The sequence below is a fragment of the Symphalangus syndactylus genome, chromosome 12 (genome assembly GCF_028878055.3).
Source record: "Symphalangus syndactylus isolate Jambi chromosome 12, NHGRI_mSymSyn1-v2.1_pri, whole genome shotgun sequence".
Classification (NCBI taxonomy): Eukaryota; Metazoa; Chordata; class Mammalia; order Primates; family Hylobatidae; genus Symphalangus; species Symphalangus syndactylus.
In genome coordinates, this window is record NC_072441.2 from 132,683,653 (window position 1) to 132,710,893 (window position 27,241).

General features: G+C 40.7%; 1 protein-coding gene across 1 annotated transcript in view; it reads left to right on the forward strand.

Moving 5' to 3' along the window:
• Nucleotides 1–27,241, forward strand: part of EIF2B3 (eukaryotic translation initiation factor 2B subunit gamma) — a 137,316-nt gene that overhangs the window by 33,819 nt on the left and 76,256 nt on the right. Inside the window, exons 4-5 of the mRNA XM_055254581.2 lie at nucleotides 6,963–7,122; nucleotides 21,896–22,007. Coding sequence (XP_055110556.1) covers nucleotides 6,963–7,122; nucleotides 21,896–22,007 — 272 coding nt within the window. The remainder of the gene's footprint in view (nucleotides 1–6,962; nucleotides 7,123–21,895; nucleotides 22,008–27,241) is intronic.

Here is a 27,241-nt window from a genome sequence, read left to right on the forward strand (position 1 = left end):
GAACAGCTGCCAGGAAAAGAAAAGAGGCTATTCCCAGTAGCTCTCCTCACCTCCCACCCCACCACTACAGCCACACACACACACACATCCGGTTTTCTGATTTAACTTTTTTTTTCCCCTCTAATTTTACTCAGTGGTTTTGGCTTGATCGAAAATGTTCTTGTGATGAGAGATTTCTGGGCTTTGCCATGGCATGGTAATTGGGTTTTCTGAGCTTAATTTGTTTACTTTAGTCAAGACTAACTGGCAGCAGTTTGGATTTTGAATTCCTGGGTGTCTTGGACACTTTAAACACTAAAGTGCTGCCTTCCCTTGAAACCTTGCATGTTTCTATATTGTCAACAGTGCACACATCTGCTTTCCTTCTGAGTTGTGCTTTCTGCCCTTGACATTGCCCTGGCTTCTCTAGAGGAGCAGGCTTGGGATGAGGCATACCAAGGAATGTTGGAATAATGAGTAGGGAGGTCTTTGGAGAAGCCAGTTGGTCTCTGCAGAAGAGGTATACTGTTGGCATTAGAAAAGAAGTGGGTCCATGAAACAAAGGCAGCTGAGTGTTGGCATGTTCAGGGAACTTTCAAATTAACTGCATTTCTGACACACAGTTGCTTTACAGTCCAAACAGTCCATGTTTATTCATGGCTTGTGGTCACACATGATCAAAAATACTTCTCTGGGTCTTATCCGTTTTTCTACTTTCTCTCTCTGGGCTCCAGTTACTAGAAAGCCATTTGCATTCCTAGAATGGGCTTTACATTTTAGAATAAAAATAAAAACAATGATCATTTCTTTCTGTTACAGCTTTTATAAAATCAGGCCAGGCACAGTGGCTTATGCCTGTAATTCCAGCACTGTGGGAGGCTGAGACAGGAGGATCACTTGAGCCTAAGAGTTCGAGACCAGCCCTGGCAACATAGTGAGATCCCGTCTCTACAAAAAAAAAAAAAAAAAGGAGAAGAAAAAATTAAAATTAGCAGGCATAGTGGCATGTGGTGTCTGTAGTCCCAGCTACTTAGGAAGCCGAAGTGGTAGGATGCTTGAGTCCAAGAATTTGAAGTTGCAGTGAGCTATGATCACACCTCTGCACTCCAGCCTGGGCAACAGACGGAGACCCTGTCTCAAAAAAAAATTTTAAAAATGGTATTATGAAGGTATAAGTATGATTTAGCTTTCCTTTCTTCCTTCTTCTGAGATTTCCAGCTTTGGAAATTGATCAGACAACAAACACTTTCCTTTGGAAGTGATGGAGTTGCAAAGAGGATGAGATGTGTTTGGTCTCAGTGATTCTTACATGGTGTATTCTCTGGGAACAGAGGCAGGAGAGGGGCTGATGGAACAGCACCTCCATCTGTATGCTAGGCCCTGTTCTTTCAGACCCACGTCTTTCTTTTCACACTAAGAACAGATGACAACCAGACATTGAGTGGAGGGGTCTGTTCCTTGTGATCCTTGGGGATTTTGCATTCAGTTTAGCAAAAAGTCATCAAAACGCGAAGAGAGAAATGAGCCTACAGCCTGTTCACAATTATGCAGGACTTGTTTGGCATTCACTGTACTGACAGATTTAAACACTTTTGCAGATATCGAATGATAACAGCATTTATTTGCCAAGACAACATTGTTAACACTTCCGAGGCATCTGCATTGGAGTCATTTTCTTGATTTTGGAGTACACTTAATAGTTCAATTTATTGTAGATCAGTCAACTTGCAAAAAAAACAGCCATCTTATTAGAGAAACTTAGAAAAATAGGAAGGGGATTTTTTTCCTCAGCAAATTGTCATTTTCATTCTGATGAAATGGGGCAACTTCTGTACTGTTGTAATGACAACTCTGTGAATGTCTTTAGTAATGATTTGTCTCCCTGTCTTTCTAAGCATTGTTCTAAGTAGGATTCTGCAGGCTGTTTCTTTAGTTTGTATGTATGTGGTCTGATTTGTTCATGTTTGCTGCTTCCTGCATGGTGAGTTGCAGGTGTAGGGTTTTTTTTCCCTACAGAGATGTTTATGGGAACTTTTTTTTTTGAGACGCAGTCTTGCACTGTTACCCAGGCTGGAGTGCAGTGGCGCGATCTCGGCTCACGGCAAGCTCCGCCCCCTGGGTTCACACCATCCTCCTGCCTCAGCCTCCCGAGTAGCTGGGACTACAGGCGCCCGCCACCAAGCCCGGCTGATTTTTTGTACTTTTAGTAGAGACGAGGTTTCACTGTGTTAGCCAGGATGGTCTCGATCTCCTGACCTCGTGATCCACCCACCTCGGCCTCCCAAAGTGCTGGGATTACAGGCATGAGCCACCGCGCCCAGTGGGAACTTTTTTTCTTTTTAGTCTCAGAGTTAAAATCTAAAAAGAATTTAGAGAGCCTTACGCAGAAGAGTAGGAAACAATCCGAATTTGAGCTTAACTTTAAAAGGGCTTCAAAAGAAATTGTTCAGACTATAAATAACAAGTTACATGTGGAAAAAGAAATGGTGATTCTGTTGCAGATTCTATATTCAGAATAAGAAACTTCAGGCAGTAACATAAGGCATTCTGATGGTTGAGTCTCACTTTCTGAGCAAACAAGACTCTTTGATTTGGTAGACTATGAGTTGAAATCATCCATTTTCCCACCCAAACCAGGAATCATGATTTTAAATTAAAATATTAGGAAAGTTTGGAGTACTTACAAAAAAAAATACATCTACATGTATTTTTCACTTTATCATGTAGATATTCACTTTATTCTTGAACCCAAAATAATTTGGTCCAATGTTTTTCAGACTATTTATTTATTTGAGACAAGGCCTCACTCTGTCACCCAGGCTGGAATCCAGTGGAGTAATCGTAGCTCACTAGAGTCTTGAACTCCTCTGAGGTTTAAGCAATCCTCTTGCCTCAGCCTCCCAAGTAGCTGGGACTATAAGTGCATGCCACCACACCTAGCTAACTTTTAAAAAATTTTATTTGCTAATTTAAAAAATGTTTTATATATTTTTAGAGATGGGGTCTTACTATGTTGTTCAGGCTGGCCTCAAACTCCTGGCCTCAAGTGATGCTCCTGCCTCAGCCTCCAGAGTAGCTTGGCTTACAGGTGCCAGACACTGTGCCAGGCCTTTTTTTTTTTTTTTTTTGAGACAGAGTCTTGCTCTGTCCCCCAGGCTGGAGTGCAGTGGCGCGATCTCGGCTCACTGCAAGCTCCGCCTCCTGGGTTCACGCCATTCTCCTGCCTCAGCCTCCCGGGTAGCTGGGACTACAGGCGCCCGCCAACACGCCCGGCTAATTTTTTGTATTTTTAGTAGAGACGGGGTTTCACCGTGTTAGCCAGGATGGTCTCGATCTCCTGACCTCGTGATCCGCCCGCCTCGGCCTCCCAAAGTGCTGGGATTACAGGCGTGAGCCACCACGCCCGGCCTTTTTTTTTTTTTTTTTTTTTTGAGATAGCATCTTGCACTGTCACCCAGGCAGAAGTGCAGTGATGTGATCATAGCTCACTCTAACCTTGAACTCCTGGGCTCATGCAGTTCTCCTGCCTTGGCATCCCAAAGCACTGGGATTACAGGTGTGAGCCACTCTGCCTAGCCTAGACTTTTTTAAAGTAGCATAATTGGTTTTCCAAGACAAAGCTTATCCAGAAGACTAGAAAATAAAATTAATAAAAGAGGAGCTGCCTTGGTTGATTCACGAAGGGCAAATCAGAACCTGCCTTTCCCTGAGGCACCTCTGGGATTACAGGCATGTGCTACTGTGCCTGGCCCTAAACTATATTTCTTTTTTTCTTTCTTTGTAGATGGAGTCTTGCTGTCACCCAAGCTTGAGTGCAGTAGTGCTATCTCCGCCCACTGCAATTTCCGCCTCCTGGGTTCAAGCAATTCTCCTGCCTCAGCCTCCCAAGTAGCTGGGACTCTAGGCATGTGCCACCATGCGCGGCTAATTTTTGTATTTTAGTAGAGATGGGGTTTCACCATGTTGCTCAGGCTGGTCTCAAACTCCTGACCTCAGGCACTCCACCCACCTCAGCGTCCCAAAGTGCTAGGATACAGGCATGAGCCACTGCGCCCAGCCTAAACTACATTTCTTTAACACTATTCAGTAATACCGATTCTTTAGTTATACAGATAGCCATTACTAATTGTTAAATCTTGGTTACATAACTACTATAAATCTGTTTCTTCGTTGGTAAAGTGCTAATAATAACAGCTGTAGGCTAGGCGCGGTGGCTCACGCCTGTACTCCTAGCACTTTGGGAGGCCAAAGTGGGCAAATTGCTTGAGTCCAGGAGTTCGAGTCCAGCCTGGGAAACATAGGAAGACCCTATCTCTACTAAAAATAAAAATAAAAATTAGCCAGGTGTGGTAGTGCACGCCTGTAGTCCCAGCTACTAGGGAGGCTGAGGTGGGAGGATCACTTGAGCCCAGGAAGTCGAGGCTGCGGTAAGCCATGATCATGCCACTGCACTCCAGCCTGGAACAAGACCCTGTCTCAAAAAAAAAAAAATTTAGATAGATAGATAGATAGATACATAGATAGATAGATAGATAGATAGATAGATAGATAGATAGATAGATAGTTCTTACTGCATATGGTTGTTGTGAAGATTGAAATATGTTTTCGGCCGGGCGTGGTGGCTCACGCCTGTAATCTCAGCACTTTGGGAGGCTGAGACAGAATTGTTTGAGCCCACCAGTTCAAGACCAACCTGGACAACATAGTGAGAAACATAGTGAGACCCTGTCTCTATTTTTTTTTTTAATTTAAAAATAAAATTAAAATAAAAATAAGGCCTGGCGCAGTGGCTCACGCCTGTAATCCCAGCACTTTGGGAGGCTGAGGCAGGCAGATCACAAGGTCAGGAGATTGAGACCATCCTGGCTAACACGGTGAAACCCCGTCTCTACTAAAAACACACAAAAAATTAGCCGGGCGTGTTGGCGGGCGCCTGTAGTCCCAGCTACTCGGGAGGCTGAGGCAGGAGAATGGCATGAACCTGGGAGGTGGAGCTTGCCGTGAGCCGAGATCGTGCCACTGCACTCCAGCCTGGGCAACAGAGAGATACTCTGTCTCAAAAAAATAAATAAATAAAATAAAATAAAATAAAATAAAATAAAATAAAATAAATAATGTTTGCAAAGTGTTATCACAATTCCTGGCCAATAGTAAGCATTCAGTAAACATTAGTTATCATTGTTAGTTTTTATTATAATTAATCTGAGATATTAGAATTATAATCAGGCATGGTAGCTCATGCCTATAATCCCAGCACTTTGGGAGGCCGAGGTGAGTGGATCACTTGAGCTCAGGAGTTTGAGACTAGCCTAGGCAACATAGGGAGACCACCATCTCTACAAAAAATGCAAAAATTAGCCAAGTGTGGTGGCACACACCTGTAGTCCCAGCTACTTGGGAGACTGAGGCAGGAGGATCACTTGAGCCTGGAAGGTCAAGGCTGCAGTAAGCTGTGACCGCACCACTGCATTCCAGTCTAGGTGACAGAGTAAGACCCTGTCAGGAAATATATCTATATATATCTATATAGATATATATAGATATATATAGATATATATATATATAATCAGAAAGCCCACCACTATGAGAAAACCTTTTTTTTGTTGATTTATTCATTCATTTGTTAAACAATTATTAAATGCCAACTGTGTGTCAGACACTGGTAATAGACCTTATTTTTCTCATCTATAAAAATAGAGGCCAGTAATATTAATAATAACAATGCCTTTCTGTCATTCTTTTGCTATTCTTTTTTTTAATTTTTTATTTATTTATTTTTTATTATTATTATACTTTAGGTTTTAGGGTACATGTGCACAATGTGCAGGTTTGTTACATATGTATCCACGTGCCATGTTGATTTGCTGCACCCATTAACTCGTCATTGAGCATTAGGTATATCTCCTAATGCTGTCCCTCCCCCCTCCCCCCACCCCACAGCAGTCCCCAGAGTGTGATGTTCCCCTTCCTGTGTCCATGAGTTCTCATTGTTCAATTCCCACCTATGAGTGAGAACATGCAGTGTTTGGTTTTTTGTCCTTGCGATAGTTTACTGAGAATGATGGTTTCCAGTTTCATCCATGTCCCTACAAAGGACATGAACTCATCATGTTTTATGGCTGCATAGTATTCCATGGTGTATATGTGCCACATTTTCTTAATCCAGTCTATCGTTGTTGGACATTTGGGTTGGTTCCAAGTCTTTGCGATTGTGAATAGTGCCGCAATAAACATACGTGTGCATGTGTCTTTATAGCAGCATGATTTATAGTCCTTTGGGTATATACCCAGTAGTGGGATGGCTGGGTCAAATGGTATTTCTAGTTCTAGATCCCTGAGGAATCGCCACACTGACTTCCACAATGGTTGAACTAGTTTACAGTCCCACCAACAGTGTAAAAGTGTTCCTATTTCTCCACATCCTCTCCAGCACCTGTTGTTTCCTGTCTTTTGCTATTCTTATAAGATTGAATGGGTGCCTTGTACATACCTGAGGTTATATTGTAATTATTTACTATAGAATGTTAAGTTCCTAAGAATGAGGCATTGTATTCTGTTCATCCTGTTATTTCCTAGTACTGTAGTAAAGTGATTGTTCTATGCCATATTAAATCATCAAACTATGTGAAAATGCTTTTTTAAACTATAAAGAGATGTATAAATATAAGATCATATATTCCATAGTCATAGAAATAGACAATGTGGTGGTTTTCAGACTGTTTCTTAGAACCTAGGCTTCCAGAGGTGTCTCAGGGACTGCCCACACAGTTCCTGAGGTACACAAGGGAGAGAGAGATTCCAGACCCTATACCAGCACAATTCAATGAGAACAACCCCATTTATTTTACTTGTTTGGCTATGAAAAATGCTTGAAGAGTATTGTCTGATTTGTGTGTTTTTAAGCCATCATAATTTTGTCTTGTGATGATTTGTGTAATCCATTGTCCTTTATGATATTGACTTTTCCTATCTCCATTGAACAGACAGATGTGCTGGTGCTGAGCTGTGATCTGATAACAGACGTTGCCTTACATGAGGTTGTGGACCTGTTTAGAGCATATGATGCATCACTTGCTATGTTGATGAGAAAAGGCCAAGATAGCTTAGAACCTGTTCCTGGTCAAAAGGGGAAAAAAAAAGCAGGTAAGGAAGATTGGAGTTTGTTTTGTTTGTTGAGTTTTCATAATTATTATTCTCACTCATGCTTTCCCTGAAAAAACATTTATTAAGAATCTACTATACATCACAGATTCTGTGCTAGGAGTTGATGACATAAAGTCAAATAAGACACAATCCCTGAATGGAAAATGCTTGTAACTATTGATTAGATTCTTTAATGTCCTTTCGTATGCAGAGAGGAACATTCAGAACTATTTGCATTGTATTTAAGGCTCAAATAATTGAATACATGTATATAAGAAACAAACAAAAATCTAATTTAAAGTTAATTTTTAAAAATAGGCCAGGTGCGGTGGCTCACACCTGTGATCCCAGCACTTTGGGAAGCCGAGGCGGGGGGATCACAAGGTCAGGAGTTTGAGACCAGCCTGGCCAACATGGTGAAACCCCGTCTCTACTAAAAATACAAATATTAGCCGGGCGTGGTGGCGTGTGCCTGTAATCCCAGCTACTCAGGAGGCTGAGGGAGGAGAATTGCTTGAACCCAGGAGGGGGAGGTTGCAGTGTGCCGAGATTGCGCCACTGTACCCCAGCCTGGGCAACAGAGCAAGACTCCATCTCAGTGGGGGGAACAAAGGAATTAAAGTTACTATCACAAATTTAGTATGGCTGGTTCTTTTCAATGCTTCAGTCACCCTAAATGACCAATAAATGTGATAGTTGTTTCTTTTTCTTTTTCTTTCTTTTTTTTGAGATGGAGACTCGCTCTGTTGCCAGGCTGGAGTGCAGTGGCACCATCTCGGTTCACTCCAACCTCCACCTCCCGGGTTCAAGCGCTTCACCTGCCTCAGCCTCCCGAGTAGCTGGGACTACATGCACACGCCACCACACCCAGCTAATTTTTGTATTTTTAGTAGAGGCGGGGTTTCACCATGTTGGCCAGGATGGTCTCTTATCTCTTGACCTCGTGATCCACCTGCCACTGTCACCCAAAGTGCTAGGATTACAGGCATGAGCCACTGTGCCCAGCCGTTAGTTGTTAATCATACTTATCTTCCTAGGATTATAACATACTTATTTTGATACTTATTTTCCTAGGATTCTAGTAGTCCTTTTATGAGTTTAAATTTTCCTGAATGATGTGTTTTTTCCTTGAAGTTTTCCTCTGGAATGATGTATTCTTTAGGTTTTGCTTTGCCAGCATTATGTAACCACTATTTTGTCATTATTATATATTGGCATATTTTACTACAATTATTAGACTATGTGTAGCTTATTAATTTCTTACTATTATTAATAGAGCCACTGAGAGCCTTCATACTTAGGATTTGAATAATCTAGTTAATATTTGAGGACGTTTGGTTAAATTATAATTTTCCAGTATAACGTTGAAGCTTGTTTCTAGTTGCTTTTTGTGTTCAGATGATCACTGCTGCAGATTAATTGTTGGATACTTTTTCTACATTATTATTATGTGATGATACTCATGCTGATCAGTCTTTTTGTTCTTCATATAGTTTCTGCTTTTGCAAGGTCTGGTTTACTTACAATTCCCTGTATTCATTCTTTTCTGCCTACACAGATAGAAACAAATATATAACCAGATTTTATAAACAGATATATGTTTCATAATTAATTTTTTTGTTTCCTTTGTCTGTACTCTATTTATAAAAATCAATAAAAAAAATCAACTTATTCTTGTCATTAGAACTTTTCTTTAAATTTTCTCTCTTTTCATAGGCATTGATAGAATTTTTTAATATACTTTATATATAGTTTTTATCTCTTAAGTAACATTATAAATGCACAGATTTTCACAATTCCTTTTCTTTTATTGTAAATTAACAATTTATAATTGTATAAATTTATGGGATACAAAGCAATGTTATAATTTATGTATACAATGTGGAATAATTAAATCAAACAAGTTAACATATCCATCCCTCAAATACTTAACATTTTTCATGGTGAGAACATTTGAAATTTACTCCCTTAGCAATTTTGAAATGTCCCATACTCTATTGTTAACTATATTTACAACATAATTCTATTTTAAATTAACTGTAACTATTAGCTACCTACCATCCATTTTAAAATGTTTTCATGCTTAAATTGTCAGTTTGGCCAATGGAAGTCCTTTAAGCTGGATCCTTTATCCTCTTTGAAAAGTATGATGTATACTGGTAGCTTTCTACAGCGGGAGTGTGAGTATAGGAGGCAGAGAAGCAGATAGGACTGGAGAAGAGCCAGATATCAGACGAAAGAGTTTGAATTCTTGCCCAAAACAGTGAGGAAGTTGTTGAAGTAAACAAGATAGTGTCATAATTAGATTAGATTTATGTTTTAAGAAGATTTTTCTTTCCTTTTCTTTCTTTTCTTTTTTTTTTTTTTTTGAGAAAGGGTCTTACTCTGTTGCTGAGGCTAGAGTGCAGTGGCTCAATCTTGGCTCGCTGCAACCTCCGCTTCCCAGGCTCAAGCAATCCTCCCACCTCAGCCTCCCGAGTAGCTGGGACTATAGGCACTCGCCACCATGCCTGGCTAACTTTTTGTATTTTTTGTAGGGACAGGGTTTCACAATGTTGCTCAGGCTGTCTCGAACTCCCAAGCTCAAAAGTGATTTCCCTGCCTCAGCCTCCCAAAGTGCTGGGATTACAGGCATGAGTCACCACACTTGGCCTCTTTCTTTCTTTCTTTCTTTCTTTCTTTCTTTCTTTCTTTCTTTCTTTCTTTCTTTCTTTCTTTTTTTAAAGATACTGGGGGGCACCATGGCTCAGGACCGTAATCCTAGCACTTTGGGAAGCCAAGGCAAACAGATGGCTTGAGCCCAGGAGTTTGAGACCAGCCTGGGTAACATGGTGAAACCCCATCTCTACAAACAATTTTTTAAAAATTAGCTGGACATGGTGGCATATGAACCTTTAGTCCCAGCTACCTGGGAGGCTGAGGTGGGAGGATCACTTGAGCCCAGGATGTCGAGGCTACAGTGAGCCATGATCATGCCACTGCACTCCAGAGTCTCACTCTGTCCCAAAAAAACAGAGACAGAGAGAGAGAGAGCGGGGGAGAGAGAGAGAGAGCGGGGGAGAGAGAGAGAGAGAGAGATTAGGTCTCATTATGTTGCCCAGGCTGGTCTCAAACTCTTGACCTCAAGCAGTTCTCCCACCTCAGCCTGCCAAGTAGCTGGTATTACAGATACCAGCCATCACTCCTGGCTCAAGTTTTCATTCTTAATATGAAATTTTAAACTCCTCAATACCTATATTTTGTTACATTTGAAGGCTAAGATTCACCTAAATAACTGAGTTTTAAATTCCTCCCATAGAATGCTATGCATTTCCATCATAAGCATTTTTTAAAGAATCGTAAGTTTTTCAGATTATATATTTGGCATGCCTCTTGGCTGCTGCTGTGTGCCAGAACAGCCTGCAGTCCACTGTTTCCCAGATATTGTTTAATAGTCTAGATCTTCTAGACCCAACTTCCTCAAATGGTGTTCTTACTGACTTCTAGGGGAATGGCTAATCTCTGGATGTTTCTGGAGCCACCTTCTTCCCCTTGCCACTTTCTTCTCAGAAGATTTATAGGAGATACAGATACTAAAGAGGGCAGGATCAAATTCATGTTTAGACTTTTTGGAGTATTTCATTCCTGCTATAAGTCTTTATACAGCTTCTTTGCCTGAAATGCTGTCTAGCCCCTTTCTCCTCCGAACACATATATTCCAAATCCAGCCTAGCCTTCAAGTTACTTTCTAAGACCTATCCTGACCTTTTAATATAAATTATATCCTTTTGTTTGCCTACATATAGCAGCCTGCTCTCTTATTTACTCTTTCCCCTACTGGACTATAAGCTCCGTAAGGGAAGGGATTATATCTGTTTTGTTTATTTTATTCCCAGCACCTGGCCCAGTTATGTCCCATGGTGAGCAATCAATAAATATTATTGAATGGCCTGCTTATAAAGGCAGCTCTTCTTGCCCCCCACCCCAGGTAAGTGAAGGTAGACCTGAGCACTAGCAGTTTAAAATCCTAAAGATGTTAGTCTGAGCTATAGTTGGATTCATAAGTAGGTATTACAAGAGCACGTGAGCTTGTAATGCTTTTAGCAATATGGATCTAGCAGACTGATACTGACTACATTGTCTATTAATTTTATGTTTAGAAATGGTTTCAAGATTTTTAAATAAATACCTAACACTGTACAATGATTGTTAAGAGCACAAGGTCTATAGAGTTCAGACTGGGTTTCAGTTCTCAAAAGCTGTGGGATTTTGGGCAAATTACCTTGATCTTCATGAATTTTGTTTTCTTCTGTTATAAAGTGAGCCTGAATCCTTTCAGGATTTTTGTGAGAATTAAATGACATGTTCATAAGGCATGTGGCCCATTTGTTACCTGAAAGATAGTAGATGCTTAATAATTTGTAATTGCTATTGTAATTTGGTACTGAAACTTAATAAATCTCATTTAATAACTTTGTAAACATTCTATATCACATATTTATTTCACGTAAAATGGCAGTGCTTTAAAAACCACAGAATATCAGTGTTTTTATTTGCATTTTTACCATAATAGCTTGTAAGTTTGAAGGGAAACTCATAGTGACAAATGTCTAGACAAGCCTCTTTGGAAGGCTCACATGTAAATTTTTTTGAGACAGAGTCTCATTCTGTTACCCAGGCTGGAGTGCAATGGCACGATCTTGGCTCACTGCAACTTCCGCCTCCCGGGTTCAAGCAATTCTCCTGCCCCAGCCTCCCGAATAGGTGGGTTTACAGGCGTCCACCACCACACCCAGCTAATTTTTTTTTTTTTTTTTTTGTATTTTTAGTAGAGATGGGCTTTCACCATGTTGGCCAGGCTGGTTTTGAACTCCTGACCTCAAGTGATCCACCCGCCTTGGCCTCCCAAAGGGCTAGGATTACAGCCATGAGCTACCGCACCCAGCCCACATGTAACTTTTCTAGTGATTCAAACAGCCCTGCTTTCTAGCATTTTCTAGAAGGTACCAACTGTTGAAAAAAAAATTTTTTTCTCAGGAAAAAAGTGGACAACTTAGAAGTGTAAGCAAGACCCAGAAACCCAGCTAAGGCTGTGTGGGGAAATGGGGTTCTAAACTCTGAGAAACCTCATTTCTTTTTTTTCATCAGTAGATACCATTATTATTCAGCCATTGTCTCACCATTGCTTGATACTACTTACTGAGTAAAAGGGTGAAGAGATCAGCTTACCACAGTTACTGAGTATGTATTATGCCAACTCCTAAACTAGGCACCAAGGCTATAGAAATGGAAAAAAAAAAAACCAAAATGTCACAATATTCCTACCCTCAAGGAGACACAAAAAAGTGTTCATTGTACTCTCCCCAGTCATAGGGCATTTTAAGAAACTTGGAACCTGATGGGGAAAATTAGATTAGGTATTGTGTTTTTAAAAGAATTTACAGGCTGGGCGCAGTGGCTCACGCCTGTAATCCCAGCAGTTTGGGAGGCCAAGGCGGGAGGATCATTTGAGGTCAGTAGTTTGAGACCAGCCTGACCAACATGGTGAAACCCTCTCTCTCTAAAAATACAAAAAAATTAGCTGGGTGTAGTGGCGCATGCCTGTAGTCCCAGCTACTCGGGAGGCTGAGGCAGGAGAATTGCTTGAACCCGGGAGGCAGAGGTTGCAGTGAGCCAAGATCACGCCACTGTATTCCACCCTGGGCAACAGAGCAAGACTCCATCTCCAAAAAAAAAAAAAATTTATAAAAGCCTCTCATTTGTAATTGTTTACATTCACAAACATCAAACAGTAAAGACAACACATAGAAAGAGAATTTGAGTGATACCGTATATACATGTGTATCTTAAACTTGCAATAATATGTAAAAATAATTTCTGTTTTCCATCCCTTGTTAGAAACTTTCCTTTTCTTAATTTCAGTGAGAAGATAATATATTTATATTGCTTTATTGCAGATAATATGTTTAGTAGGGGGCTTTTTTTTCCTGTACATTCCTCTATGTAATTGTTTAATACTATTATGATTTAATGACACAAATCATTGATTATTGTCTCTATAGTTCCACTTTATCTCTTGGAATACTTGAAATGGAAAATGTTCTAGGAAACTTTATTTAACCAATCCAATTCACTGTAGTATTTCCCAAACTCCTCAGTTCTCAGAGTTATATAGCCTTGGCCCAGACTAGAATCAGTACATGTTAATGTACTTCAGAACCATGAGTGAAAACTCTTACTTGGCTGTCACCTCTTAATCGGCTTCGCTCCCTCTGCACTAACAGATGTTGGCAGGCAGTTCTGAGCCTGTACAGTATTTCTTTTGCTACAGCTTTCTTTATTTCCCTTGAAGCTGTACTACCAAAAAAACCCTGTTTGGGCTTCTGTGTTAACTATTTTCTGCTCTCAGTCTTCCAAATCCCACCCCATTTTAAAAAACAACTTAAAGTGGGCCAGGCGTGGTAGCTCATGCCTATAATCCCAGCACTTTCGGAGGCTGAGGCCGGGAATTCAAGACCAGTCTGGCCAACATGGTGAAACCCTGTCTCTACTAAAAATACAAAAATTAGCTGGGCGTGGTGGTGGGTGCCTGTAATCCCAGCTACTTGGGAGGCTAAGGCAGGAGAATCGCTTGAACCTGGGAGGCGGAGGTTGTAGTGAGCTGGGATCACCACTGCACTCCAGCCTGGGCAACAAGAACAAAACTCCTTCTCAAAATAAATAAATAAATAAATAAATAATAATAACAAATTTAAAAAATTAAAAAAACAAAATAAAAATAAAGTGACTTGAAATTCCTACATACTCAAAATTGAATTTGTTTTGTTTTGTTTTTGAGACAGAGTCTCTGTCACCCAGGCTAGATCACAGTGGCGCAATCTTGGCTCACTGCAACCTCCGCCCTCCGAGTTCAAGCGATTCTCCTGCCTCATCCTCCTGAGTAGCTGGGATTACAGGCTCCTGCCACTGCACCCAGCTAATTTTTTGTATTTTTTAGTAAAGACGGGGTTTTACCATCTTGGCCAGGCTGGAACTTGAACTCCTTACCTCGTGATCCACCTGCCTCAGCCTCCCAAAGTGCCGGGATTACAGGTGTGAGCCACTATGCCCAGCCTGTTTCGCTCTTGTTGCCCAGGTTGGAGTACAATGGCACAATCTTAGCTCACTGCAACCTCCACCTCCTGGATTCAAGTGATTCTCTTGCCTCAGCCTCCCGAGTAGCTGGGATTACAGGCATGTGTCATCATGCCTGGCTAATTTTGTATTTTTAGTAGAGATGGGGTTTCTCCATTTTGGTCAGGCTGGTCTCAAACTCCCAACCTCAGGTGATCTTCCTGCCTCGGCCTCCCAAAGTGCTGGGATTACAGGTGTGAGCCACCGTGCCCAGCCATAATTTTCTTATTTACCAAGTTTTTTTGTTTTTTAACCCATTTATGGCCTAATAGCATTTTGTGGACAGTTGCTGAAGATAACATCAGTGGTAAGTGGTAAGAGCCAGAACTCGAACCCATGCCTTCTGATTCCATAACCTGTGCTTTCTATTTCTTTTTTGAATTTAGTTCTTATCTTTATCAAAGTTTTATATGCCCAAAATTTAAAGAGTATCTAATTATCTAAGATATATTATAATAAATAGCAGCCCCTCACCCTATCTATCCTCACCCCACTTAGAGATGCCACTTTCAACATTTTTAGCTAATTTTTTGGATTTAACTCCATATCTCCAAATAACATGCCTTTATTTACTGTGTCTTAATTTTTTTAGCTTTAAGAATTATCTGTTCACTTCTTACTATAGAATGTAAAGATTTGGTTCTATTTTACCACATGCTCTGCCCCCACTACATGTATGCAACCTTATATTCGGCCCAATTTCCTAATATAATTATTCGTATTGTATTATTAATTAACTGAATATTTTATGTTTATATTATCATGACTGTATAAATAGTATTCACAGTTGAGCCTTGTAGTATATGATTACTTTTCTCTTCCCTCCTGTTATTTTCCTAAAGATTGTCTTGTTTTTTCATTTGCTTGTTTTTTATGTATTTATCACTAATTCAACCCAAGCTCCAATTGTGTGAATTTCCTCACCTTACATTGCAACACACTAGATGTCCTCTCAGTTTCAAATTCTTCAAGGTATCTCTCCTAAAGCTTTTCTAATCTGAGTTAGTTGCCCTGCTGTAGAGCTGTCATTTTAGGTTCACCCTTCACTGTCATATCTTGAACCTCATGCTTTCTTCTTTCTTACTTTATACCCACATTTTCTGTAGGACACATCCTCTGAAAGCCTCCTGAGATAGAGATTGTGAGAAGTAAATTTTTGAGCTTTTGTATCCCTGAAAATGTCTTTATTCTGCCCACATATTTGTTTTATATTTTGGCTGGATATAAACTTCTCTTGGAAATCATATCCCCTCAAAATTTTGAAGGTTTTTTTTGTTTTGTTTTACTCTCTTCTAGCTTTTCTTTTAAGAAGTCCAACATCATTCTGATTCTTGATTCTTTGCATGAAACACTTTTTTCCTCTTTTTCTTGGGATGGGAGGGGGAGCTTATAGGATCTTTTTGTTTCCAAAGTTCTTCAAATGAGAACACTTAAAATCTACTCTCTTAGGAATTTTCAAGAATACAATACATCGTTACTAACTAGTCACCAGGTTGTATTAGGTCTCTTCATGAGCTTATTCCTCCTAAGTGAAATTTTGTATTCTTTGACAAAGGTCTCACAATAGTTTTTTGTTTGTTTGTTTGTTTATCACGTGGTATTCCTAAGCAGACTTCCATGCAAGTACTAACTAGGCCTGACGCTGCATATATCAGATGAGATCAGATACCTTCAGGGTGATATGGCCGTAGACCCCCCACCCCCACCCAGTAGTCTAAATTTCTGGTTTCTTTTTCTTGTCTTACTGTGCTGGCCAGGACCTCCAATAAAATTATGTGTACAAATGATGCTAGTTGGCACCCTTTTCTCATTCCTGATTTTAAAAGGAATATTTTCAACATCTGTCCAATTAAAATGATGTTTATTACTATAGGGGTGTGTGTGTGTGTGTGTGTGTGTGTGTTCGTTTTGAGACAGTCTGTCTCTGTTGTCCAGGCTAGAGTGCAGTGGCACAATCTTGGCTCACTGCAACCTTCGCCTCCTGGGTTCAAGCAATTCTCCTGCCTCAACCTCCCAAGTAGCTGGGATTACAGGCATGTGCCACCACGCCCAGCTAATATTTGTGTTTTGGTGTGAGGTTTCACCATGTTAGCCAGGCTGATCTTGAACTCCTAGCCTTAAATGATCCATCTGCCTTGGCCTCCCAAAGTGCTGGGATTATAGGCATGAGCCACCATGCCCAGCCTACTATACATTTTTATAGGTACTTGTCATCAGATTGAGAAAGTTCCTTTCTAGTTCTGATTTATTGGGAGTTTCTTGGCCTAAGGATATAAATTTTATCAGATGCTTTTTCTGCATCTATCAAGTGGTATATGGTTTTTTCTCTGATGATGTGATGATGATACCTGGGTACCTGGGATAAACCCAACTTGGTCATGGCTTATCCTTTTACACGTTGTGTTAGTTTTTACTACATAACAAACATTCCTAAACTCTAGTGGCTTAAAACGACAAACATTTACTTGCTTATGAGTCTGTAGGTTGGCAGTTGGGCCTAAGTGTAGCCAAGATGGCTCATCTCTGTTCAAGTGATATCAGCTAGTGTTTTAACAATTAATTACTTATAAAAGTTGCCACACATTTAACAGTTTAAAACAACACTGTGGGCCAAGAATCCAGGCATGGCTTAGCTGGTCCACCGGAGTCTTCCAGAAGTCTGCAGTCAAGATGTCAGCTAGGGCTGGAGTCTCATCTGAAGGCTCAACTGGGAAGGGATTTGGTTCCAAGCTTACTTGGTTGTTGGGAGAATTTCATTTCCCTAGGACTGTTGGACTGAACCTCAGTTTCCACCACACTGTTGGCCAGAAGCCACCCTCCTTTCTTTATCACTTGGGCCTTTCCAACATGGAAACTTACTTCATCAAAGCCAGCAAGGGAGAAACTCTTCTAGAAAGGCAGAAGTCACAATCTTATGTAACCTAATTATAGAAGTAACATTTTATTACCTTTGCCACATTCTGTTGGTTAGAAGCAAGTCACTAGGCCAGCCCACATTCAAGAAGAAGGGATATACAAGGATGTGAATACCAGGAGGCAACCATCATTCTTATCTTAGTCTCCTGTAACTGGGATAATTAATACGTATAGAGCCTTGGCTGGGCACAGTGGCTTACACCTGTAATCCCAGCACTTTGGGAGGTGGGTGGGTCACCTAAGGTCAGGAGTTTGAGACCAGCCTGGCCAACATGGCAAAACCCCATTTCTACTAAAAATGCAAAAATTAGCTGGACGTGGTAGCACATGCCTGTGGTCCCAGCTACTTGGGAGGTTGAGGCAGGAGAATTGCTTGAACCCGAGAGGTGGAGGTTGCAGTGAGCCAATATTGTGCCACTGCACTCTAGCCTGGGCGACAGAGCAAGACTGCACCTCGAAAAAAAGGAAAAAAATATATAGAGAGCCTCAGCCTTGACAGCTAGATTTTTCTTTTCATCTAGTCTCTTACTATCCAGAGGGTTAGCCCAGGCTTGTTTACAAGGTAGCAGCAGCAGGTTCTTTTTTTTTTTTTTTTTTTTTTGAGACGGAGTCTTGCTCTGTCACCCAGGCTGGAGTGCAGTGGCGCGATCTCGGCTCACTGCAAGCTCCGCCTCCCGGGTTCACGCCATTCTCCTGCCTCAGCCCGGAGTAGCTGGGACTACGGACGCCCGCCACCACGCCCGGCTAATTTTTTGTATTTTTAGTAGAGACGGGGTTTCACCGTGTTAGCCAGGATGGTCTCGATCTCCTGACCTCGTGATCTGCCCGCCTCGGCCTCCCAAAGTGCTGGGATTACAGGCGTGAGCCACCGCGCCCGGCCCGCAGCAGCAGGTTCTAAGCATGACAGCAGAAGCTACAAAGTCTCTTGAAGCCTAAACTCAGAACACACACTGTCACTTCAACTGTGCTCTGTTAGTTCAAAGCTAGTTACGGAGCAACTCCAGATATAAAGGATAGAGAACTAACCTTACCTTTGGATAGGAGGAGCTCCAACAAGTCTGTGACCCTTTTTAATCTACTCGACATACTATTTTGACCTGCTAATGAGTAAATTTGCATGTTCCTTTCTCATAATATCCTTGCCTGGTTTTGGCATCAGGATCATGCTGGCCTTATAAAATGAGTTGGAATTCCTAACTCTAGACATAGCACCTGCCATAGGGTAGGTGTACAAAGATATTTATTGGTAGAATGAATCAATCAATGAATGAATGGATAAGCAAAATGCCTGTAGATGAGACAGAAGAATCAGTCAGAAAAGTAAAAATCAACTAGGGGAAAAAATGTGAATACTTGAATATGACAGATTTTTTTTTAATAGAAGTTCAGTTTTGTCTGCTTTCTTAAGTTTGTGTAGCCTTTCTTCTTAGGAAGACATTCTACAATTACCTGCTCTGCTCCCATAGTGAAATTCCTATTTTGCTAAAGCAGAACAGAAAGAAACCTTTCCAAGTTTCTATAATTTGTATCAGATTCTGAAGTCCCAGTTACTATAATAGCTGCAAAGAAGCAATACAAGGTGGAGGGTCTGAGAGGGAGAGAAAAATGACTAAAGTGCAACATAGCTGAAAAATTGGCTGGATGGAAATTATTGCTCCCAGGACATCAGTGATTCAAGGTTTCTGTGAGCCTTAGGACTTGGGTAGGGGAAGCATTCCAAATTATATCCAAAAATAACATCTCTGTGTTTCTTTTTTAAATGGCTGGCTCATAATGAGACCCTTACAGACTTTGTTACATTCTCAAGTTTCCATGTAATGTATAAGTTGATATATGTCTAAGCTGCTATGTGGCATTTGAAATTCTCTGCAAAATTTAGCTTCAGATTGGCAGCATTTGCTCTTCCTTTTTTGGATTTCATTTGGTTATTGAACTAAAAAACCCCAACATATAATTTTTTATAATTGTTTTTCCTCATTTATATTCAAACACTGCATATAAGATGACCAGAGACCATCTGATTGGTGATCTTGAATACTTTCAAATACCTGAGCTAAACATATTGCACAATCGAATAATATATTTGGTTATAGGTATACAGGCAGCTTTAGCCAACAGTGAAACATACTCTGTTATTTAGCAGCCATTGTCTGTCAGTAGGAAGCAAATTCATCTTTACAGATCTCATTTTTCCTAGAGCTAAACTTTCTGTTTCTCCTATGTAAAGAGGTATTGAGGCATTGCTTTATGTGGTTGTTGTGAGGATTAAATTAGAGGGTGTATTTTGTTTAATTTTTAAACTTAACATTTTATTTAATGTTTTAGTTAATAACACTATTATAAATGCTTTACAAATAGTCACTTAATCTGCATAATAAACCTGTGAGACAAACATTATTATTATCCCCATTTTATAGATGAAACTGAGGAACAGAGAGGTTAAGTAACTTGCTCTAACATAAACTGGTAATTGGCTGAGCTGGGATTCACACCCAGGCGGTCTGGCTCCAGAAGTTCTGTTCTTAATCATTCTGCTATTTTGTCACTATGAGAAAATGTTTCTGTAAGCTATAGATACTGTACAGATGTTAGTAGCACATATTATTAAGTATATAACACTGTACTAGATGTTATGGGAGATAGAAAAGAATCAGAAGCCTGCCTTTGAAAAGTTTATAATCTAGTTGGGGAAGAGAAGTATGACATAGAAAATAGCAATAATACAGCAGCGTGTAAGATCACTGTCTACCAAGACCTCTTCACACATAATAAAATATACACTACCCATAGCATAGAATCTACTGCCTGTAGTTAATGTTGGTTAAATGTGGATGACTTTAAATAATATTATTCCCATTTTCACAGTAAGAAGACCTAGGTTATTATTTGCAAAGAGAAAATTCTTTTAAAAAAAATGAAGTGCCCTAAATAAATAAACTTTATTTATTTATTTATTTATTTATTTATTTATTGCGATGGAGTCTCACTCTGTCGCCCAGGCTGGAGTGCAGTGGCGTGATCTCAGCTCACTGCAGCCTCTGCCTCCCAAGTTCAAGTGATTCTCCTACCTCAGCCTCCCAAGTAGCTGGGATTACAGGCACCCGCCACCACACTCGGCAGCTGATTTTTTTATTTTTAGTAGAGATGAGTTTCACCATGTTGGCCAGGCTGGTCTGGAACTCCTTACCTCAGGTGATCCACCTGCCTCGGCCTCCCAAAGTGCTGGGATTACAGGGTGAGCCACAATGCCCGGCCTATTTATTTATTTTTGAGAGAAGGTCTTGGTCTGTCACCCAAGCTGGAGTGCAGTACAGCAGTCATGGCTCACTGCAGCCTTAGCCTCCCAGGCTAAAGGGAAGCCCTCAGCTTCCTCACTATAGGTTCATGCCACCATGCCCAGCTAATTTTTTTATTATTTGTAGAGATGAGGTCTTGCAGTGTTGCCCAGGCTGATCTCAAATTCCTGGGCTCAAGTTAATGCTTCCGCCTCAGCCTCCCAAAGTGCTGGAATTACAGGCATGAACCACTGCCCAGCCACGCTCTCTTTCTTTGTAATATATATTCAATATATATAATGCATACATAATATATATAATTATTATTTTCTGAGCTATCTGAGAAGTTGTAGATATGATTTCCCTTTGCCTTTAAATATATCAATATGTATTTCCTTGCTCTCCTCCAAAAATGATAGTCTCTCAAAACAGGAAATTACATTGGTACCATACTTTAACATACAGACCTTGTTTAAACTTCACCAATTAACTTAATAATATCCTTTAGAGCGGTACGAAACAAATTTGATCACCCATGTTTTAAACACCGTGGCATGTGCTATAGGACACTCATTGGTATAGTTTGGATGTTCCCCCAAATCTCTTGTTGAAATGTAATCCCCAGTGTTGGAGGTAGGGCCTGGTGGGAGGTGTTTGGGTCATGGGTGCAGATCCCTCATGGCTTGGTGCTGTTCTTGTGATAGTGAGTTCTCATTTAAAGGTGTATGGCATCTCGTCCCCAGCTCTCTCTTATTCCCTCTCTTGCCATGTGACCAGCCTGCTCTCGCTTTACCTTCTGCCATGAGTAAAAAGTTCCCTGAGGCTTCCCCAGAAACCTCCTGTATGCTTCCTGTATACCCTGCAGAACCATGAGACAATTATAAATTATAAATCTTTCTTTGTAAATTACCTTGTCGCAGATTCTTTATAGTAATGCAAAATGGCCTAACACACTTATTATGGCTCCTCTCTCATCTCAATCCTGTTTTTTTTTATTTTTATTTTTTGAGATGGAATCTCACTGTGTCACCCAAGCTGGAGTGCACTACAGTGGCACAGTCTCAGCTCACTGCAACCTCCACCTCTCAGCTCACTGCAACCTCCACCTCCCGGGTTCAAGTAATTCTCCTGCCTCAGCCTCTCAAGCAGCTGGGACTACAGGGCGTACCACCACACTCGGCTAATGTTTGTATTTTTAGTAGAGACAGTCTTTTGCCATGTTGGCCAGGCTGGTCTCAAAGTCCTGACCCCAGGTGATCCACCCACCTCGGCCTCCCAAAGTGTTGGGATTACAGGCGTGAGCCACTGCACCCACCCTTCAATCCTGTGTTGTTTCCAAGAGCACTGAGCAGATACTGTGTTCCCTGGTGTATTCATACAGGCAGGGCAAATGGCTTTATTTCATTTTTTTTTTCTTTTGTATGATTCAGTGGAGCAGCGTGACTTCATTGGAGTGGACAGCACAGGAAAGAGGCTGCTCTTCATGGCTAATGAAGCAGACTTGGATGAAGAGCTGGTCATTAAGGGATCCATCCTACAGAAGTAAGCCCTAGGGTTTTTTCTTCTGGCAATTCTCCTTGTCTTAAAACAAAATAAAACCACCCAGTTGATGGGAAAGTGGGAATGAAAACTAGACTATACTGTGTGAAATTGACAAAAGTATGTGAATATTTTTCCCATGAGACAGGATGAAGGCTTTTCTTCACTGCATAAGCCTGTTTCCCTATCTTTTCTTGCCAAGGTAGAGCCAAATCGTGCAAAAGAGTAAAGCAAAGCAGCTGTGAGGGGAACAGGACTGTCTTTCTGACAGTGTTATAAACCCCCTTTAAAAAAAAAAGTGGTAAAAAAAAAACACATAACATAAAATGTACCATTCTAACCTTTGTTTTTTTGTTTTGTTTTGGTTTGGTTTGGTTTGGCTTTGGTTTTTGTTTTTCATTTTTTGAGATGGAGTCTCACTGTGTCACCCAGGCTGGAGTGCAGTAGTGCAATCTTGGCTCACTGCGACCTCTGCCTCCTGGGTTCAAGTGATTCTCCTGCCTCAGCCTCCTGAGTAGCTGGGATTACAGGTATGTGCCACCACGCCCAGCTAATTTTTGTATTTTTAGTAGAGATGGAGTTTCACCATGTTGGCCAGGCTGGTCTTGAACTCCTGACCTCAAGTGATCCGCCCACCTCGGCCTCCCAAAGTGCTGGGATTACAGGTTCAAACATATCTCAAACCATTCCTCTTTGTCAATAATTTGATTTTCAGTGAGCCACCGTGTGGCCCATTCTAAGTGGTCTTTTTTTTTTTTTGAGAGGGAGTCTTGCTCTGTTTCCCAGGCTGGAATGCAATGGCGCAGTCTTGGCTCACTGTAACCTCCACCTCCCAGGTTCAAGCAATTTTCCTGCCTCAGCCTCCCAAGCAGCTGGGACTACAGGCGTATGCCACCACACCCAGCTAATTTTTGTATTTTTAGTAGATATGGGGTTTCACCATATTGGCTGGGCTGGTATTGAACTCCTGACCCGTAGTCCACTCGCCTCAGCCCCCAAAGTGCTGGGGATTACAGGCATGAGCCACCGCACCCAGCCCTAAGTGGCCATTTTTAAGTGAACAGTTGAGTAGCGTTAAATGTGTTCACATTGTGGTGAAACAGATCTCGAGAACTTTCAACTTGCAAATCTGAAATTCTATACCTATCAAACAACAGCTCCCCATTTTTTTCTCCCCACAAGGCCTTGCTACCCATGATTCTACTTTAAATATCTCATCTAAGTGAAATCATACAATATTTGTCTTTTTGTGACTGGCTTATTTTATTTAGCATAATGTCCTCAAGGTTTGTCCATGCTGTAGCATATAACAGATTTCGTTTTTTTAAGGCTGAATAATATTCCATTGTATGTATGTACCACATTTTGTCATCCATTTATCTTCTGACAGACATTTGAGTTGCTGCCACCTCTTGGCTATTGTGAATAGTGCTGCAGTGAACGTGGGTGTACAGACATCTCTTCAAGACCTTGCTTTCAGTTCTTTTGGATATATATTTAGAAGTGGGATTACTGGATCATATGGTAGAGAACTATGATGTTTAATTTTCTGAGGAAGCTACATACTGTTTCCATGGCATTTTCACTATTTTACAATCCCACCAACAGTGCATAAGAGCCCCAGTTTCTCCACACCAGTACTTACATGGTAGCTGGTCTCAGATACAGAAGGAAAAGAGACAATTCATTTATGTTATATCAAAACAAATAAAACATCTGGGCACAGCCATGACTCAAGCATGAGTAAGCTCAAAAGAATCAGAATGTCAGCTGCACAAATATACTACAGAAAACAAAATGAAAGCAAGAAAAATGTCCTGTAAAGACAAATAAGCTATCCTGAAAAGAATATAACTCAAGAAACAGAAGAAATTTTCTTAAAACTATGCAACTATATAACCATAAAACTACTTATTACAACATGAATTTAATGAATAAAAGTTCAGTAATGAGATGATAAAAAAGAGGATATTACAGAAGTAAAAAAAAAAAGAGGATTGGCCAGGCACAGTGGCTCATGCCTATAATCCCAGCACTTTGGGAGGCAGAGGCAGGTGGATCACAAGGTCAGGAGATCGAGACCATCCTAACACAGTGAAACCCCGTCTCTACTAAAAATACAAAAATTATCCAGGCATGGTGGCATGTGCCTGTAGTCCCAGCTACTTGGGAGGCTGAGGCAGGAGAATTGCTTGAACCCAAGAGGCAGGGGTTGCAGTGAGCCTAGATTGCGCCATTGCACTCCAGCCTGGGTGACAGAGTGATACTCGGTCTCAAAAAACAAAAACAAACAAAAAAAGGATTAAATGATTACAGAGTTAATAAATTTTAAAATAGCAAAAGAATGGCATAGACACCACTGAAAATCAAATTATTGACAAAGAGGAATGGTTTGAGATATCAGTGATCTAGGTAAAAAAGAAAATCGTTTAAGAAATTAGAATCTAGCTGGGCGCGGTGGCTCATGCCTATAATCCCAGCACTTTGGGAGGCCTAGGCGGGCGGATCATGAGGTCAGGAGATCAAGACCATCCTGGCTAACACGGTGAAACCCTGTCTCTACTAAAAATACAAAAAGTTAGCCGGGCGTGGTGGCGGGCACCTGTAGTCCCAGCTACTCAGGAGGCTGAGGCAGGAGAATGGCATGAACCTCGGAGGCAGAGCTTGCAGTGAGCCAAGATCGCACCACTGCACTCCAGCCTGGGTGACACAGCGAGACTCTGTCTCAAAAAAAAAAAAAAAAGAGAGAAAGAAATAAATTAGAATCTCTGAGGTTGGAGGATCGCTTGAGCCTGGGAGGTTGAGGCTGCAGTGAGCCATGATTGTACTACTGCACTCCAGGCTGGGTGACAGAGTGAGACCCTGTCTCAAAAAAATAGAAAGAAAGAGAGAGATAAAGAGAAGGAGGGAGGGAGGAAGGAAGGGAGGGAAAGAAAGAAATTAGAATCTCATAGAAATGAAATACAAAGATGATTAAATGTAATTAATGAATTAATGCCTCTGAATTAGAACGTGGATTTCTAGAAAGAAAGAAATGAAGGGAGAAGAAAACATCAGTGAAATTATTTTTAAAATTTTCTGAGGATAAAAGGAGCTGGGTTTCTAGACTGAAAGGAAACTGAGTTCCCAGTAAAATGGAGAAAAGAAACATACCAAGGTTATCATTAGGAAATTTTATAACTGCTAACAAAGAGATCTTTCAATCTTCCGGAGAGGAGAGAGGATATCATATACAAAGGAATTAAAATAGCTTTGAACTTCCTAACATCAACACTGGCAACTATAAACAATGCCTTTAACATTCTTATTTCTATCTAACCAAACTATCAATCAAATATGAGAGTAGAATGAGAACTTTTTAGACATTTGTTTTCCACGCATCTATTTTGAGAAAGCTACTAGACAAGGATGCCCACTTTCACTGCTGTTACCCAGCGTAGTACTGGACATCCTAGCTAGAGCAGTCAAACAAGAGAAGGAAATAACGGGCATCTAAATTGGAAAGGAAGAAGTCAAATTATCTGTGTTTACAGATGATATAATCTTGTATTTGGAAAAACCTAAAGACTCCATGAAAAAACTATTAGAACTGGTAAATATAGTAAAGTTCCAGGATACAAAATCAATATATGAAAATCAGTAGTATTTCTATATGCTAACAGCAAAGGATCTGAAAAAGAATTAGCCGGGCATGGTGGTATGTGCCTGTAGTCCCAGCTACTTGGGAGGCTAACGCATGAGAAGTGCTTGAAGCTGGGAGGCAGAGGTTGCAGTGAGCCGAGATGGTGCCGCTACACTCCAGCCTGGGCAACAGAGCAAGACTCAGTCTCAAAAAAAAAATCTGAAAAAGAAATCAAGAAAGTAATTCTATTACAATAGCTACAAATAAAATAAAATACCTGGGGATTAACTTAACCAAAGAAGCAAAAGGTCTCTACAATGAAAATTATAAAATATTGATGCAAGAATTTGAAGAGGACACAAAAAATGGAAAGATATTCCATGTTCATGGATTGAAAAAATCAGTATTGTTACAATATCCATACTCCTCAAAGCAATCTACAGATTTTTTTTTTTTTTTCCTTGAGACAGAGTCTCGCTCTATATCCCAGGCTAGAGTGCAGTGGTGTGATTTCAGCTCACTGCAACCTCCACCTCTTGGGCTTAAACGATTCTCCTGCCTCAGCCACCCAAGTAACTGGGATTACAGGCGCCCACCACCATGCCCAGCTAATTTTTGTATTTTTAGTGGAGATGGGGTTTCACCATGTTGCCCAGGCTGGTCTCAAACTCCTGACCTCAGGTGACCCTCCCGCCTCGACCTCCCAAAGTGCTGAGATTACAGGCGTGAGCCACCATGCCTGGCTGCAATCTACAGATTTTATGCAATCCCTATCAAAATACCAATGACATTCTTCACAGAAATAGAAAAAACAATCCTAAAGTTTATATGAAATTGGCTGGGCACGGTGGCTGACGCCTGTAATCCCAGCACTTTGGGAGGCCAAGGTGGCTGAATCATTTGAGGTCAGGAGTTTGAGACCAGCCTAGCCAATGTGGTGAAACCCCATCTCTACTAAAAATACAAAAATTAGCTGAGCGTGGTGGTCATGGGCGCCTGTGATCCCAGCTACTTGGGAGGCTGAGGCAGGAGTATCGCATGAGGCAGAGGTTGCAGTGAGCTGAGATTGCGCCATTGCACTCCAGCCTGGGCGACAGAGCAAGACTCTATCTCAAAATAAAATAAAATAAAATTTAAAAATATATATATATATATGTGGAATTACAGAAGACCCAGAATAGCCAAAGTTGTCCTAAGCAAAAAGAACAAAACTACAGGAATCATATTACCTGAATTCAAATTATACTTCAAATCATATTACCTGACTTCAAATTATACTGTTGGCTTTGGTAACCAAAACAGCATGCTACTGGTATAAAAACAGACATATAGGTCAGTGGAACAGAATAGAGAACCAGAGATAAATCCATACACCTTCAGTGAGCTCATTTTTGACAAAGGTGCCAAGAATATACGTTGGGGAAAGGACAATCTCTTCAATAAATGGTGCTAGGAAAACTGGATATCCATATGCAAAAGAATGAAACTAGACCCCTGTCTCTTGCCATATACAGAAATCAAATCAAAATGGTTAAGGAACTAAATCTAAGACCTCAAACTATGAAGCTACTACAAGAAACCATTGAGGAAAGTCTCCAGGACATTGGTCTGAGCA